The 16,308-nt window shown below is 36.6% G+C and overlaps 6 protein-coding genes across 6 annotated transcripts; all 6 read right to left on the minus strand.

Moving 5' to 3' along the window:
• Positions 1 to 35: 35 nt before the first annotated feature.
• Positions 36 to 1,794, minus strand: Cbr-bath-39 (the record flags this gene model as incomplete). Its single annotated transcript, XM_002647562.2, has 5 exons — positions 36 to 215; positions 811 to 962; positions 1,009 to 1,153; positions 1,211 to 1,613; positions 1,667 to 1,794. The coding sequence occupies 5 exons, from the start codon at positions 1,792 to 1,794 to the stop codon at positions 36 to 38; spliced, it is 1,008 nt and encodes a 335-aa protein (XP_002647608.2).
• A 376-nt stretch (positions 1,795 to 2,170) lies between these two features.
• CBG06700 lies at positions 2,171 to 3,448 on the minus strand (the record flags this gene model as incomplete). Its single annotated transcript, XM_002647563.1, has 5 exons — positions 2,171 to 2,320; positions 2,365 to 2,516; positions 2,719 to 2,869; positions 2,917 to 3,289; positions 3,342 to 3,448. 5 exons carry the CDS (start codon positions 3,446 to 3,448, stop codon positions 2,171 to 2,173), a joined length of 933 nt encoding a protein of 310 aa, XP_002647609.1.
• A 143-nt stretch (positions 3,449 to 3,591) lies between these two features.
• Positions 3,592 to 5,432, minus strand: CBG06701 (the record flags this gene model as incomplete). Its single annotated transcript, XM_045237267.1, has 7 exons — positions 3,592 to 3,774; positions 4,204 to 4,307; positions 4,354 to 4,531; positions 4,582 to 4,779; positions 4,823 to 4,955; positions 4,999 to 5,075; positions 5,262 to 5,432. The coding sequence occupies 7 exons, from the start codon at positions 5,430 to 5,432 to the stop codon at positions 3,592 to 3,594; spliced, it is 1,044 nt and encodes a 347-aa protein (XP_045093292.1).
• A 1,567-nt stretch (positions 5,433 to 6,999) lies between these two features.
• CBG06702 lies at positions 7,000 to 7,436 on the minus strand (the record flags this gene model as incomplete). The annotated part of the gene is made up of 3 exons (XM_002647565.2): positions 7,000 to 7,161; positions 7,204 to 7,347; positions 7,395 to 7,436. The coding sequence occupies 3 exons, from the start codon at positions 7,434 to 7,436 to the stop codon at positions 7,000 to 7,002; spliced, it is 348 nt and encodes a 115-aa protein (XP_002647611.2).
• A 2,605-nt stretch (positions 7,437 to 10,041) lies between these two features.
• On the minus strand, positions 10,042 to 12,632 carry CBG06703 (the record flags this gene model as incomplete). The annotated part of the gene is made up of 10 exons (XM_045237268.1): positions 10,042 to 10,224; positions 10,479 to 10,709; positions 10,756 to 10,797; positions 10,843 to 11,028; positions 11,068 to 11,230; positions 11,279 to 11,752; positions 11,990 to 12,243; positions 12,289 to 12,402; positions 12,450 to 12,563; positions 12,606 to 12,632. 10 exons carry the CDS (start codon positions 12,630 to 12,632, stop codon positions 10,042 to 10,044), a joined length of 1,788 nt encoding a protein of 595 aa, XP_045093293.1.
• A 578-nt stretch (positions 12,633 to 13,210) lies between these two features.
• CBG06704 lies at positions 13,211 to 14,131 on the minus strand (the record flags this gene model as incomplete). The annotated part of the gene is made up of 2 exons (XM_002647567.2): positions 13,211 to 13,945; positions 13,991 to 14,131. 2 exons carry the CDS (start codon positions 14,129 to 14,131, stop codon positions 13,211 to 13,213), a joined length of 876 nt encoding a protein of 291 aa, XP_002647613.2.
• Positions 14,132 to 16,308: the final 2,177 nt, after the last annotated feature.

The raw sequence follows: 16,308 nt of genomic DNA on the forward strand, positions 1-16,308 counted from the left end.
TGATTTGTGTCTCTGTTTTAGAATCACAGAATCTTCTATACTCGTGATCGACCACAATGCTTCTTTTTACAACTGCACGATTCCTTCTCTTCCTGAGATTTGAGTTGCTTCATCTTTTCCAGAAGAGCCTCGTACGTCTTGTCTTCGATGTCGATGTTCTCGTCGAGGATGGCTTCCAAGCGTTCCATGCATTGGATACGCTCAATTGTTCGGAACTGGAAAAGTTTTAGTTTAGTTTTTCTATAGCTAAAAAGGGAAAAAAAACTAACAAGTGAGCTGGTACAAAAAAAAGAGAAACGTTGGTGGCCGTGGCCGAAGGTCTCACAAAGAAAACTACCGTAACCTTTTTTTTATATTCAGGATTTTTTTCTCGTTTTTTTTCACTGCTTTTCGTTAATTTTTCAGTTGTTTTCTTTCAGAAAAGTCGCAAAAAAATTCCGTAAAACATTTAATAGAAGAGCCCCACACTGTCAAGTTTGAGCTCAAATATCTCAGCTTCTATGAGACGCATCAAAATTGTGTCAACTGATAAAATGTTTGTGATATTATGATATCAATTGGCAACTTTCCTATGACTTTAACAAGAACCGAGATAAGTTGGCTCAAAGTGAAAAGTTAGGGGTCCTTCTATTACAGGTTTTACGGTTTTGACAGCCAAAGATTTGATTGAAAACGCACGAAAATCGAAAAAAGAACAATATTATTTTAAGGTTACTGTCGTTGTGAGACCTTCGGCCACGGACACCAGCATTTCTCGTCCACAGCTTCGATTTTTTTGTATCAGAGAATTTTTAAAAAATGCTCTCTTACTTGCAAGAAATGCAGTTGAAAAGTCTCCGAAAGTTTCAGTTTGGTTTCAATTGAAACTTTCTTCGTTCTCAGCAAAAATTCTTCACACTGATCCATCACTGCCACTATTTGATATCGTTGACCCAGTTCCAGGAGATCTCGATAGTTACGTACTGTAACTGATTATTTCTAGATTATCGAAAAACTGGAAATGATTACCATTAACTTTGAACTCATCCAATTGAAGAATGGATACCATACCAAGAATAGAATCATAAGTGAAGTCGAAGATTTCGAATTCGGTTTGTCCCGGATTCTCGTTGTAGATCATGTCATAAAGAACTGGAGAATTGTCGGCAAGAAGCTGGAATGAACAAGAAATTTATTAATTTCATTTAAAATTCAAAACTCCAAAACTCACTGCTAGACAGACATCAATAGTCTGATCCTCTACAATCAGTTTCCCATCGGCCAGAAAACTGGTATGATCCTTTTTCTCTATTTGGTATCCAGTTGTCCGACTGATACTCAAATCAAATTCAATTGTGAAAACGCCGTTTACCAAGAATCCAGAGTTCGGTGTAACAATATCATCCCAGGCACAGAATCCACTAGCACCTTTGGAGTTATCCTTGGCAGTAAAGGTATGGGTACAAAGTGGAGAAATCTTGGTTTTCGAGTTTCCCCAAGAGTTGAGAAATCTGAAGGCAAACGATGTGGAGATGGACCATTCGGGATTATCGGTGGCTGGAAAGCAGACCAAGTAGACACTTAGGCGACGCTTCGTGGATTTTGCCGTCTTGCTGGAGACAAACCGGACCGCCCTGGAAAAAGATCAATAGTCCAGATCCGATATAGATGAAGTTAAAAAATTTACCAGTGTCCTCCATTTTCCAATTTAGACTCCGAAGTATAAGATCCATCCAGATGTTCAAAGTTCATGATTTTAAAACATAGCGTTTTCATTTTAGCTGCCATATCTCTCATAGGTTGTAGCAACGACATCTTAGAAGTGAAACTAATATGAATTAAGAATAAGGAAAAAATTGAGAATACGGATAGAAGTCCAATTGTCTGGTACCCCAATGTGTCGTTGGGTTTATTGCATTCCTGTCTGCGCGTACACCATCACGTTCAGTTGCGGACTCCCACACATAAAAATGTATGTAGGAGAGGAAAGTTTTATGCGGGTCGTTAATCACATTGAGTATCGATTTTTACAACAAAAAAGATTAAAGGGGAATGACAAGCATCATGGGGAAAATTAAATAAAGGCAACTTTGGAACAAGATAAGTATTGGCTGGGATTTGGGAAAGACTCGAAAACAAATGAGTGGAAGATGACTTAGAATAGAACATGAGCAATAACAACAACAGATGATCATTTGGGGAACCCGTCATACGAATGGCCCACGATGGAGAGTGTAACTCTATCCATGAGCTCCACAATTTCGCTGTCTGTGAAATCCTGGGGATTCTCAAATAGACGTTGAACTTCATGAGACGTCTTCAGCATTTCAATGCAGCCATTCTGGAAACGGAAATGGTTTCAAGACTTTAAGAACCTGATTTTACCTGCAAATCAACCAGTGAATACTTCTCAGCTAATTTCATTTTAGCTTTCGCAGTCATCAACTGAGTTTTGCTGAGCCAACGTTCACATCGGAGGATGGCAGTGGCACATTTCAGATTTGAAGCCATCTCTAGAGTTTCTTCCACGTTATTACCTGGAAAAGGAATGTTCCTGGGATCTTTTCAAAAAGAATTTTATATTTTTGGGCCTTTGTAAGTCTGCCAAATTTGAATGTTCGCCAGTGGGCCGCCGATGGGCCTCTTGCTGTATTTTCACGGAATTGAATTTCATTTTTGTCGGTTTTTTTGCATCCAGCTCTGCCCTATCTTTGATTTTGATTTTTAAAATTTTCTTACAGTCTATAGCGTCACTATCATCGTGAAAAAGTTTTATGAGTCGAAGCAGCTTGTCATATTTAAAATCGTCGGGAAGTTTCAACTCTTGTACTCCTTTGAAATTGTCCGGATACACTAAGTCCATCAACACTTCTGAATTCATTGCCAATATCTGAAAATTTACAATATTTGGAACATTTAAATTTTCCAGGAGCCTACCTCTTTATTGCAATAAATCGTTTTTCCTTCTACGATCAGTGCCAAATTGGAAATATGCTTTTCTCGAATTGAGAAATTATGAATTCTCTTTTCTCGAATACCGACTTTTTTCATAATTTTAACTACATATTTGACAGTCATTCCATATTGTTTAGTGGATATTTTTCTACAAATATCCAGTGGAAAGTGAAGAGTTAGGTACTTCCGAGCTACATGGTGATGGCTTCCAGTTTTATGTTGATGCCCTTTTCCCTCAAACCAAAGAGCAGCCTCATAATCTATATCCATACTCCAGAAATTTGATCTATCTTCTGAATTGCACATCAACTGAATTCCAAGCTTTCCGTTCTCGACTCCAACAACCCCGCAACGCCTGAAGATTAAATTTTGAGCACTTTTACCACACTTTCAACTCAAATCCTCACCAATAAACATTCTCCGCTTCCTGAGCCATCGATACATAACCACGACCATTGTCATCGTGTAATACTGGTAAATTGAATGTAAGCCTATACGAGTTTGGTCCACTCATTTCTAAATATATATGTGGCTAGTCCACAGAGAAATGTCTACTCTCTCGTATGGCGTCGATTAGGATGCGAGTGTTTGCGGAGGAAGAGAAAGAAGGAGAAGAGGACGTGACAGATGTAATAATTGGATGAAGAAAACACTTTATTATTGGGATAGAAAAAAAAGAAGGGGAAAAATGATTTGGACTTTGAAAGAAAATGAAAATATTGATGAGTTGTCTACAAGGCTTCCGTTTCTAGCTTCCGCCAAAGCTGTTTCCATGTCCAAGTTACAATAATTCGTATTACAGATGTAGTAAGGTACGTCATTGACATACATATATCCCAGCTGAAAATTTAAAATCATCGAAATGCGATAGAAAGAAGAAACTAGATTTAGATACGGACCCAAAACGGGCCATTGGTGCGCCATGCCATAGTTTTTTTGGATCATAATTTTCGGACCAACTAAATTAGATATGATAGAACTCAACGAGTACTACAAAATTATATAATGCTAAAAATAGTTCTATTATCTATGAACAAAGTTACAGACCAAAATACCCGAAAAAAAACAGACTGGGTACGGAACAGCCACTTTAAGTCTTTTAACTTTGTTCACAGACTAGATACAGTTTTCCAAATATTTTCATTTTGTAGTACTCATCAAATTCTGTTATCTCTACTTTAAGTGGTTCAAAAATATTGACCCTAAAAGAAAATATGACAGATCCTGCGATGACAGGCCATGAGACCGCTCTTCAAATATGGAACAAACCTTGATTTTATTGTCTCCTTGCTCATTTGCAGTAATACATCCTTTATAATACTTGTCTTGTTCTTTACTATACACAACGAAACAAAATTGACCACGACATTCAACTGAAATTCAGAGAATTGTATTGGTGGAATTATCCAGCCAACTTACTATCTTTATCATAATAACTATCATTTTTCACCAATTGAGCATATACGTCATAGTAACTCGCTTCGGGCGTATCATATTTTGCATTATTTACATCAGAATCAAACCCACTTGTATAACAAGATATCCTTGGTGCTGGTAATGGAAACGGAAGAGAACCTTCTGGATTATTACAAAGAGCCTGGAAGAAAATTTAATTTTATTGCTAATTGTAAGACTAGCTTATAATACCGTTGAGCATCTACAGTACAAGTTGTATTGTTGTGGATTCATGGAAATATTGTAACATCCATCGTTAAAAAAGTTGAGACCAATCCGATCATAAATGTGACTAACGAGATCCAAATTGAATGGACCAGACTGCCCACTGTAACCACATTGTACGTTTTCAACAGCGTTTGATGGTGCTAGAGTTTTATCGTATGCCATCTGAAAATTTACTTGATTATATTTTAAATTCGAAGCTTCTTACATAATCAACTTTCCATGTGCATTTGTTACAGGCTGCCGCTCTATACTCCTTTTCATACACTTCTTTACATTCAATGATTGGCAGAACAGTCATGTTCAATCGGAACATATTTGGTGCATTGCAAAAGTCAGTGCTAAAAAAATGAATAACATTTTTAAAAAATCGTACTGTCTTACTTGCAAAAGCAATGAATACCATCTTCGTAATCCAGAACACAAGTTTGTTCTGGCATCTTTGCACCGGTTACACAGCTCTGAATTTCGAACGGTTATAGCGTAAATGGTCTATTTGAAAGCTCAATTATCTCGGTTCCTTTAAAAGATATCAAAAACTTGTCAACGGATAATATGTTTCCCATAATATCATTAGCATGTTATCAGTTGACAAAATTTTGATATCTTTTGAAAGTACCGAGATAATTAATATTTAAGTATCTTACTTGTGTTACGTCGAAGTTACTAGTGCCCGGTGCTCTGCGAATAATGCAAAAATCTCCTTCACACGATTCTGATTCAGAATATAAATTTTTATGATAACATTTTACACATTGAACTGGCAAAAAATAAGTATCAATCAGAAAAATAGCTATCAGATTGAGAAGTTGGGTCATTTTGAGATGTTAAATGAAAATGCGGATTTGAACTCCGTCCAAATCTGCTGACGAAGGATTTTGATTGTTTTTCACCTGCCTATCCAACCCCACTTTTAATCAATTCTTTGGAGTCAAGTGTAACATAATACTCGAAAAGTAAAAAATCAACTTTGAATATTAAAGAATTTGAAGGAAACCAGTTTCATTCAAACTGTCCGGACTAAAGTTTGTACTAGCATAAGATTTGAACAAAGCGTTGTACTGGGCTCAAATTTGGAGTGCAAAAACTCAAATAATTCATCAGTAAACTGGCCAAGTTTAAACTTATTCGATCAACTTTCAGCTGAGTTTTCGCTTGTCAAAGTTGGTTCATCTCATGAAAATCACAACGGCGTTTTTACGTCGTTCATCTTTGGACAATCATAACAGTACCTAGACTTGAAGAATCGCTTTGAAAATTCCAGTAGCTTTGAAGAAAAACTTAAAATAATATTCCTAGCAGTTTTCATGCTTCCAGGATGCTTCTGTCTAAAGATAAGTCCGGTTTTATCAGTCCGGATAACTGTGCGCCACCCTGTACATATTCCGGAAAAGAAACTCAGTTTTAAAAGTTTATTGAGAATTTTAAAAAAGTTTTAGAGGAACATAACTTCAACGATTAACTTAAAAGTTTATTCACATTTCAACCATCCACAGTTTGCCTCCTGACTTGAACATTTGATCCACCTAGGGAACTGACAGCTGAAACTCTCGTTGACACCAATTTACGTATTTCTTTGGACGTAAAGAAAAAGAAACAAGGCGTAGCTGCACCTCCGAATATTTCCATCTAAAAACATAAATTGAGAATGACATCATGTTTTATGAAACGGGAACTACCGTATTCACAAATCGTTTAACTATGAAAGCAGTAGCGCCACTGATTTCGAAAATTCTAGATAATAAGAAAACAAATGATGATGTCTGAATAAGGTCCAAAATTTGTTTTTATGATTTATAGATCCAATGATACCTGGAAAACGATGAAAACGAATATAGCCTGTTGTAATATGCCAATTTCATTTTTATTTAGTGTTGTTCGTTTCATAGTAATTATTTTCCCTATAATGGCAATATAAATACCCAGTATCAGAAATGGAATCACAAATTGAATAGATGTATCTATCTGAAATAGTAATTGAAAATTTAGACCTCAAAAGATTCACAGTTTGAGTTTCAAACCATTGCTATCCCAGTGGTAGGATTCGAAAAAATAGGAAAGGATGAAATAGAATCAACTTCGCAGTTCAATAAAAATCTTTTTTCGCTGGTGGAGTATCGATATTTACATTTGGAAGAAACAAACGAGAATTCTATTAGAAAAGGGAATAACCAGACAGCTAATAACCAGATGTAAATTGTAGGTCTAAATTTCTCAGTTTTTGAAGTTTGGAAAAAAATTGCCTTACGTTTCGAAAAATTTATCGGTTAGGTGTCGTAGAAAGAAGACAAATACTCGCTGTATGGCAATCACTAAATTTGAGAAAAGAATGGAATAATGAAAGAAGTCAATAGTATAAGCCATTATCATAAACATCGCTGAAGGTTATCTGATTTTAGTTGGGTTCTTGATAAAGGACTTCTCACGAGATTGAGCAATCTCTGCGGAAATCAAGGACAGGGCAGCTGGGACATTGATAAGCAGGTTTAGAGTGGATATCAGAAATGCTGATATTGTGAGCTGGGATAAAAACCAGAAGAATTTTATCTGTAACAAAAAAGTTTATACTTTTCTTTCCGGAAGCAATACCGGTTTAAAATGGTTCCATAGAAAAATGGAAACAATTATGAAAGTTGCAGTGAGTAGTGTTGAAAAAATTGTGACTATAACAAAGAGTAAAACCGCGAAATAGTATACAAACCCTTTTTCATAGTCTTGAATCTCTCCGAAGTCCTAAAAAAATGCGACTTTTTGAACATTTGAATGATTTACCTATTTACCTCAATTATGCCAATATGAGGAGATCTAGTGGTAAAAACCATGATTTCAAAATTTAAAGAACAGTAGCCGAATAGTTTGTAGGTCAAACAGACTGGCAAAATATAACTGTTGTCAAGTCTTTTCCGAATATTCTAGTAGTTGAATGTCACGTAGGTGTGATAGCCCAGGTTTGCAGGTGATATCCAAAATATCAACCTATATTGAATAGGGGCTTTTTGAGTATTCTAATCTCAATAGTCAAAAAAGCAATTTAACAATCTGGGATATTGCTTGGAGATAAAAAATGATCTAGATTACTTTTATTTGAGTTAGGCAGAGATAATTTGAAAAAATTAAAATCAGGAACTGAAGAGGAAATTAAAAAGGTTGGTTCTGCCTTTTTAATTAAAGGTCCAGCAGCTGAAAAATGTCCACACAGTCAGTAGGAGATGAGTAATAAAATAAGAAATGCATCATCAATTTCCAAGCATTCAGCTCATGAAAGTTTATATCCAAAGCTGTATGCCAGTATATGAAAATCAATGATTATTCGAAAGATGAAAACCACAAGCAATATACTGAAGTGTCCATACTGGAGCTGTAAAATATGTATATGTGGCAGTTAAAACTCATGGACCATGTATGACATGTTGCATGACATAGCGTTCTACTTTAATATTACTTTTCAGAGTGCTCCAACCTCTCTACTATTCAAAGATATATTTTGGAACGTTATTTGGATTTCCAATCATAGCATTGCCAACTTTGATTTTGTCTTAATATTGAAAAATATACATTTATTGATTTCAAGCTGTCAACAAACATTTTTGAAATTTCATAATAGCCACAGTAATTAATGTTATAAATTCGAAGATATATTTTGGAACGAAAATTCAACAATCGAGCGAAATTCGTAATGTCACAAATTTTTCATAGATACAGAAGCGACAATACTAGACTGCATGTACTACTTTATAAAACGTTTTTTCGACCTATTCTAGAGTATTCAACAGTTGTAACCAATCCACGAAAGACAAATGACATTACAGCTATCGAATCAGTTCAAAACGCCTTTACCAGAAAACTTTACAGCAGACAGCTAGGAAGGTTCATTAGAACTGATGATTTAGAATATAAATCGGCATCAGAGCTATACGGCATTACTTCTTTAGAATCGCGTCGCATTGCCCCGGACCACAAATTTCTAAGTAAGATGTTATCAGGGAAAGTAGATATTGAAACAAATAAGTTTTTCAAGGTAGACTTAAATAACAAAACGCGCACTAAAACGAGATTCATTTGGGCAAAACATAGAACCAAAATTAAGGGGAACTTCTTCACGAATCGTACTCTTAGCGCAATAATAAAGCCCAAATGATATTGAAGGTCTTTTTCAGTTTTCATAACCATAACTATGTCTCATTTTATTTAATATCGGTCTTAATGTCAATCCATGTCTTATTTATGGCTTATTTATGTCTCTCCATGGCTTATTTATTTTTTGTCCCACTTTTTTATTTCTGCCTACTTGTCTCTTCATTTTTTTTAATGTCAACTCTTTTCTCTAGCTCTTAAACGTGTAATTTTTTTTCTTTTCTTAATTTTAATGCTCATTCTTTTCCTATGATTAATATTTATGTCATTGTATTTCTCACGACTTTACATCGTAATAAATTATTATTATCATTATTTCAGGCTATTGCGAACACAACTCCTGATCCAATGGAATGGGCTTCTATGAATTCAAGCGTTTCAACCGGATTTTCAGTACTCCTTTTGATTGTCGCTCTTGTTTTTTGAATTAAACTCATGTGAATATAAACTACTGAAAATTGTTGTTTTCAAGTGTGAAAAATTGAATTTGAACAAATTTTGAAAAAAATACAATGTGTTTATAAAACTATGAAAAATGTTTACAGTATACTTAAATTTCAACAAGTTCAGGGAATCAAGAGCACAGTTATTTATGTTTTTATCAACTCTGAATTTTGTATTTACATAGTTCCAAACATCCGGTTCCTTATCTAGAAAATATACTGAACAAATACACGTGAATGTTTTTGAAAATCAGTTCACACACTTTCCATGTAATAAGAAATTGTCCATAAAATTTCTGAATTGCTCTTCAAGTTGAAAATGTTTTGATATCTTTTCAAAAAAAACCGAGATGGTTGAGTGCATGAACTCCTATTAAAGCAAAACAATTTTCTTGGTGTAACTCCAACAGATCAAAAACTCTCAAGTCATGAAATTTTATCATCAAATGTTTATAACAAAATGCAAAAATCAATGATGACCCAAAAGATAAAAATCACAAGCAATATACTCGAGAGATCAATTAGAGACGTTTTAATAAAGGTGATACATATGTGCAAACCCAACAGTAGTAAATTTGGAAGCATTTTAAAAATTTGAATTTCTCCAAGCTCTTGGAAACAATCAAAATCATCCATCTATTCAAAAACCTTAATTACAGACCGGAAAGACAAAAATTCAGAGGTTAGAAAAAAATCAGCATGCAGGGTAAGTAGGCACAAAAAAGGGTTAGAAGTTGGAAAGGTGTTAGCAATGATTCTGAATTTTTTTCTTCCGAAGTAAATTGAAATTTTTGAAAATAAATAGATAGAAATCAATTGTTCAGCAAGAAAGAGAATTTCTGAAAAAATCCTAACAATAAGAGAAAGATTGGAACCATTCAGGATAAGGAGATGGATTCATGTCTTCAAAGTCTTCTGTTCTTGTATTTGTTGAGTCTTTTTTCAATCTGTCAGTTGTTGGAATGGCATGAGCATCCAGTTCAGCTACAGCTTTGTCACATTCCTTTTGATTTTCCACATGCAATGGAGAATTCTGGAATCCCATTCAATTTTTTAAGGTTCAAAATACCGTAAACCCTCTAATAGAAGGTATCCCGATGCTTGTAATTCGAGCTCAATTATTTCAATTCCTGTAAGAGATATCAAAAATGTGTCAACTGGCAAAATGTTTGTCATAATATCACCAAAAATTTATCAGTGGGCAAATTTTCGATATCTCTTATAGAAATTGAGTTAATTGAGCTCAAATGGTAGCCTTCTATTAGATTGTTTGAAGTGCATACTTACTGATAGTTTTAACAGTGCCTTTCCAATGGCATCGCATTTTTCTCCTTGCACACTGATTGATTTCTGAAAAAAAGTGAACCTCCTGAGATTCTCAAACGATAACGCTACCATAATCATTTTTAAGAAAATACGGTCATCGTATTCTTCAGAAAGACCTTCCAAGTAGTCATACGCATCAGCCAGCGTTTCTTGTCCGCTGTACACCAGCTTAGCAAAAAATCTAATCTCGGCCTACAAAGTTATTAATATAGAACATTCAGGAAAAGAATGAACTTACAAGAATGAACTTGACATCATCAACATCTGCAGGCTTTCGGAACTGAAAAATGATTCGTTAGAAATTAAATGAAACTCTGAACCTCACCTCATTCTGAACATCATAATAATAGTTCGTGATCTTTATCAGAGGCCCTCTGATAGATTTTAAGAAGTCTCCCCATTCTTCTTCTTTCTCCTCAAAACGAAGTCGCATTCGAATACATTGCAACAAGGCCGACAATCTTTGTTGAGATTCTTTTTTCATTTTTAGGAACTCCCTATCCCATTCTTCCTGAAATTTTTTTTGAAATTGTTCTTCTTTGAAACCAACCTGTTGTTCTCTTCTTTTTCTCCTAATTTCTTCGATTTCTTCCTCATGTCTCCTATTTTGTTCTTCCATATGATTATCGAAATCTTGTTTCATTTTTCGAGCTTCTTCAAATTCACTATCACTCGGCGGCTGCTCGTATTTCAAACTATTGTGCCGTTCTTCTCTACAAATTAAAACAAGTTACAGCTTTTTTTAAAGTTAAATAGCTTACTGTTGCTGCTTTAATGTTTCTAATTCTTCCATTCTCTTCTTGTGCTCTTCATCATATTTACGGCATCCGCTCCGTATGGCTTCTAACTGTTTCACGTATTCTTCAACATTTTTTTTGTCTTGTTCTGTATCTGGATCGATAGGGTCTTCTGTTTCAAGTTGTGGGTACGTCGAAGACTCAAACTCATTCCAAATGCTGATCGAAGTTGGAGCAGGTTTGTTATTCTTTACGGTTTCTTTTGGTGGAGTAGAGGGCCTTGGTTCATTGTTTCCGGAAGGATTATGATTCTTTAATCCGTTCTCATGAATCTTCGAAGGCTCTGTATGATTGGGACTTCTTGAAACAGTATCATGGATTACGGCATCCGCTCCGTAGTTGGTATATCCCTGAGGACGCACGTAGTTTCCAGATGTTGATTCGCGTTCTAAGTTTGTCCGATAATCCGGTGGATTTTCCGGATCACTTTCAGGAACTCTGGAATCACTGCATTTTTGAAAAAAAAATAATTGAATGTAAATTTTGATTGACAAAAGCGCTCTATTGGACTTTTTCACTACAGGTCATAACAAACAACATTAATAACTTTCTGTTTAAACAACAAAAAAAATCAACTGATTGTTATCAATGACACTTTTTTAACAAACAGTCAACTGTATTGTAGACACTATCATTTCAGGCGAGCTCATCTGTAAAAACACAAAAAAATCTCACGGTATGTACCCTCGACTTTTTGAGAACTTTTCCCAGCATGTGCAAGGAAAATAGATACATGCCAAGACAAAATTCCGTAGCTTCTTCCAACAAAACATCGGGAACTTGAAGTAACACACAATGATAACACAGATCCACTGGAAACAATACGGGACACGACGATACAACTGAAATTTGTTCAAAAAAATTTCAGGTGGACGGATAGGGCACATCGCAAAGAACAAGGTAAAGAAGGACGTAGAACTTGGGGTCCACTGAAAATAAGAATGATTGTTACACATGATTCAGGTAAAACTAACCACTTCTGGGTCTCTTATCGAGAAAATATTTGATGAATCACTTGATGTATCACTATGACAATAATAATAGAACAAATCGTGAGGCTTTGGACGGACACGGAAGTTTTCAAGGTCCTGAAGAAGAAAATAATAGAAGGAATGGCGAAGAAGAAGAACTCAACTATCTTTGCGTTTCTTATCACTTGGTTTTCTGATAAATTGTAGTCGATTCGATCTTTTCCGACATTAGTGATTACTGGAGCTATAATTGCAATAATATGGAATGGATGGAAGTTCTAAAAAACTCAAAAATTGGGGAACAATTTTTAAAAACTTACAATGTTTGTTAGTGATTCTAAACTCATTTTTTCGATTTTCTGCAAAAACTTTTGGCTGTGTTTCGATTGCAAAAAACTTTCCTCACATGATGCAAAATAAGGCTGTGCAATTTTCGAAGTTTTTCGAATTTTTCATGAGGAAGAGGAATTAAGAGAGACATAACTCAAATAAAAAGATTACTTCCGCTCTTATCGTTTTTAAGTTTTTAAGAGAAATTTTTCAAGACTACACGACTACATTATAGGGAAGAAAATTCAAAAAATAAAAGAAACAGGTGACGAAACTATTGCTGATGCATTCAGTTTTTCAAATGAATTGACATTGAAAGAGAGTGAGAGAGAGAGAGATAGGGGCACGGAAACGGAGAAGTGGGAGATTGATGGTAAACAACACAAATTTACTATTAGCAAGAGTGAGGAAGAAAGTGGGAGAAGAAGGAAGAGAAGATTGAAAAGGTAAGGAAAAGAAAACAATTTTGAAACTTCGAAGTTGAAGAATCCATTCACAGAGACTCCCAACTCAACGCCCTTGTTTAACACTGAAATAAAAACAAAACACATTGAAATGATAATGTTTATTGATGTACAAATACGAGTCACGCTGTTTAAGCAACAACGACCTTGGATGCTCTTCTGCGAGAAGCACTGCGTTGAACAGCCACAGATCTGGCTGGGCATGGGCAGTAAGCAGCATCGGCTCCTGGTTGTCCATCTTGTCCTGGAGCTCCAGCCTCTCCATCTTGTCCTGGCTGTCCTGGTTGTCCGTCTGGTCCTGGTGCTCCTGGAGCTCCAGCCTCTCCTGGACCTCCAGCGGCACCTGGTTGTCCATCTTGTCCGGCTGGTCCGGCTGGTCCTGGTGCTCCGGCGGCTCCTGGGGTTCCAGTAGATCTTTGTCCGTCCTTTCCTGGTGCTCCTGGTTGTCCATCTTGTCCTGGGGCTCCTGGAGCTCCAGCATCTCCGACTGGTCCGGCTGTTCCTGCTGGTCCTGGTTGTCCGGCTGGTCCGTCTTGCCCTGGTTGTCCATCCGGTCCAGCTGGTCCGTCTGGTCCTGGAGCTCCGGCTGGTCCTGGTTCTCCGGCTGGACACTTGATGCAACCTCCAGCTTCAGACGAGACTCCAACAGAGACACCGCTAGCTCCTGGCTTTCCAGCATCTCCTGGATGTCCATCATCTCCTGGAGCTCCTGGAGCTCCTGGTGGTCCTGGTGGTCCAGCTGGGCATCCGGAAGATTGAGCTCCGCAGTTGCATTGTCCGGCTTGTCTCTTAGCACGTCCGAAGAGAATCTCAGATGGAGCACGAGTGCGCTCAACCATTCCATGCCAGGCTCCACGTTCGTTCAGCTGGAAATTATAAAATTGTAAGCAGAAGAAGATCAAATGAATTACCTTGAACTCATCCATAGTTTCCATGGTCTGATCGTAGAACTCATTGATGTCGTTGAAGATGTATCCAACGGTGAAAACGTATCCGAGGATAGCGAGACCGCTCAAGAAGCTAGCGCCGTACACAAGAGTCTTAGCTGACATTGTTAGATGACAGTGATTATGGCATGCCGAACCTTTTCTTATATACCTCACTGTACACCGCGCCGAATGATAGAGTAGTATGTGAGAATGAGAGACAAAAAGATATCTGATGGACTGTTCATTGTGAGAACTGACATAAAAACGTTGTAATGAGGAAGAAAAGGGAAAAGCTTGGGTGATTGCCTTTGTGATTGTTAAAGGCAAAACGGTGTGTGAGAACATTACTGAGAATTGAAAAGAAGTTTTTAGATGAGGTTGTGAAAATGGAGAATGTAATGATGAGGTTTAAGGTTCAAAAAACATATATTTTGATACTGTAGAAATCCATTAAAAAAATAGCATATTCTGAAATTTTCAAAATCTAGTGCTCCGTAAATCAGAAATTCAAGATGACAGTGACTCAGAATTTTCATGAATCAGAAGTTCGGAAGGAAATCTGAAAATCCGAAATTTAGAATATCAGAAATTTGAAAATTGCGACTTGGGAAAATTTGGAGGAGGTTTTTTAACAGAAGTTCAGAAAATCGAAAATTAAAAAATCTAGAAATTCGGATTTTAAGAAATCAGGACCAGAATTTTTTAAATTACTAGAACCGAACCTGACAGACGAACCTGACGAACCTGAGGTTTTCGTCCGTTTTTCGTCAGCTTTTCGTTACCTTTTTCGTCAGTTTTTGTCGTCAGGTTTTCTCGTCGGGTTTTCTTCAGGTTTTTTGTTAGGTTCGACCATGAGATTCGTCCGTGAGGTTCGTTCATGAGTTTCGTCAGGTTCGTCCGTGAGTTACGACCGTGAGGTCCGTCCGTGAGGTTCTTCCATGAGGTTCGTCCGTGAGGTCCGCCCGTGAGGTTCGTCCGTAAGGTTCGTTCATGAGGTTCGTCAGGTTCGTCCGTGAGTGAGGTCCGTCCGTGAGGTCCGTCCCTGAGGTTCGTTCGTGAGGTCCGTCCGTGAGGTTCGTCCGTGAGGTTCGTCAGGTTCGTCCGTCAGGTTTTTCGTCAGGTTTTTTCGTCAGGTTCGACCGCCAAATACTCATTTGCTTGGATATCATTTGCTAGAGTCTCACTTGCTAAAATTGACTCATTTGCTAGCGTGTCTCATCTGCTAGAATTGACTCCTTTGCTAGGAATTTTTCAATTTTCAGAGTCTCACTTGCTAGAGACCGTCTCACTTTCTAGAAGTGTCTCATTTGCTAGAGATTTTTCTCGTTTGCTAGAATTTTGTCCCGCTTTGTACAATTTTTGCGTCCATACTCCGTACATAAAAAGAATGTACTCCAAGGGTAACTCATTTTCAGGGGATCCATAGTCTGAAGGATAAATCTAGGTGGTTGTCCCATCGACCGAATTTTCCAGTGGTATATCGAAATGAATGTCGATGTTTGTCACTGAAACCGAATGATCGGAAGACTTTGTGTAATGGAGTTGTTTACCAACATGTAGAAAAATTCGGAGAAATGAAGAAAATTCAGCGAAACAGCTGAGAACGGACCAATCCGGCTTAAACTTCGGAGAAAATTGGAGAAAATCATAGGGAGCATATCCACAAAAGTTGGGGTCAAAATATCCACTTTGAAAATTTGGCTGGAATTTTAGACAAAATGTTCAAAGTTGATATTTTGAACATTTTGTCTATATGCTCCCTACAATTGTCTCCAATTTTCTCCGACGTTTCAGCCAGATGATTCATTCTTAGCTGTTTCGCGGAATTTTCTCCACTTCTCCGAATTTGAATTGTAAAATACGTTTTTTTTTTGAAAAAAATTACACATCTCAGAATTTTTATGATTAATTTAGGTACTAAAACATTGTCTTCTACCAATTTTTATCAATCGCTATTTTTTCTCAATTTTATCTCATTTCCTCTCTTTTCCCTTTTTCCTCAATTTTCCGTTTTTTTCTCAATTTTCCAAGTTTTTCAATTTTCATGGAATCGATTTCTTTTCTTATTTTTTCATGCTTTTCTAGTTTATTGAATGAAGGAAACATCAAAATTTAAAGATTTTTCTACAAAAATTCAAAAATCCCAAAAATTCGCCCAAAATAAGCTATTTTCTTTCGAAAATTGTTCAAACGGGCAGTAAAACATTGCAAAAATTACTGTCTATTCAATAAAACGTGGGCGCACCGCAGGTTGCAAAGTGACACGCCCCTTTATGAAACGCGTGAGAAGAGAGAGAGAA

This window comes from Caenorhabditis briggsae, assembly GCF_000004555.2.
Source record: "Caenorhabditis briggsae complete genome, chrV, whole genome shotgun sequence".
In the NCBI taxonomy this organism is placed as follows: Eukaryota; Metazoa; Nematoda; class Chromadorea; order Rhabditida; family Rhabditidae; genus Caenorhabditis; species Caenorhabditis briggsae.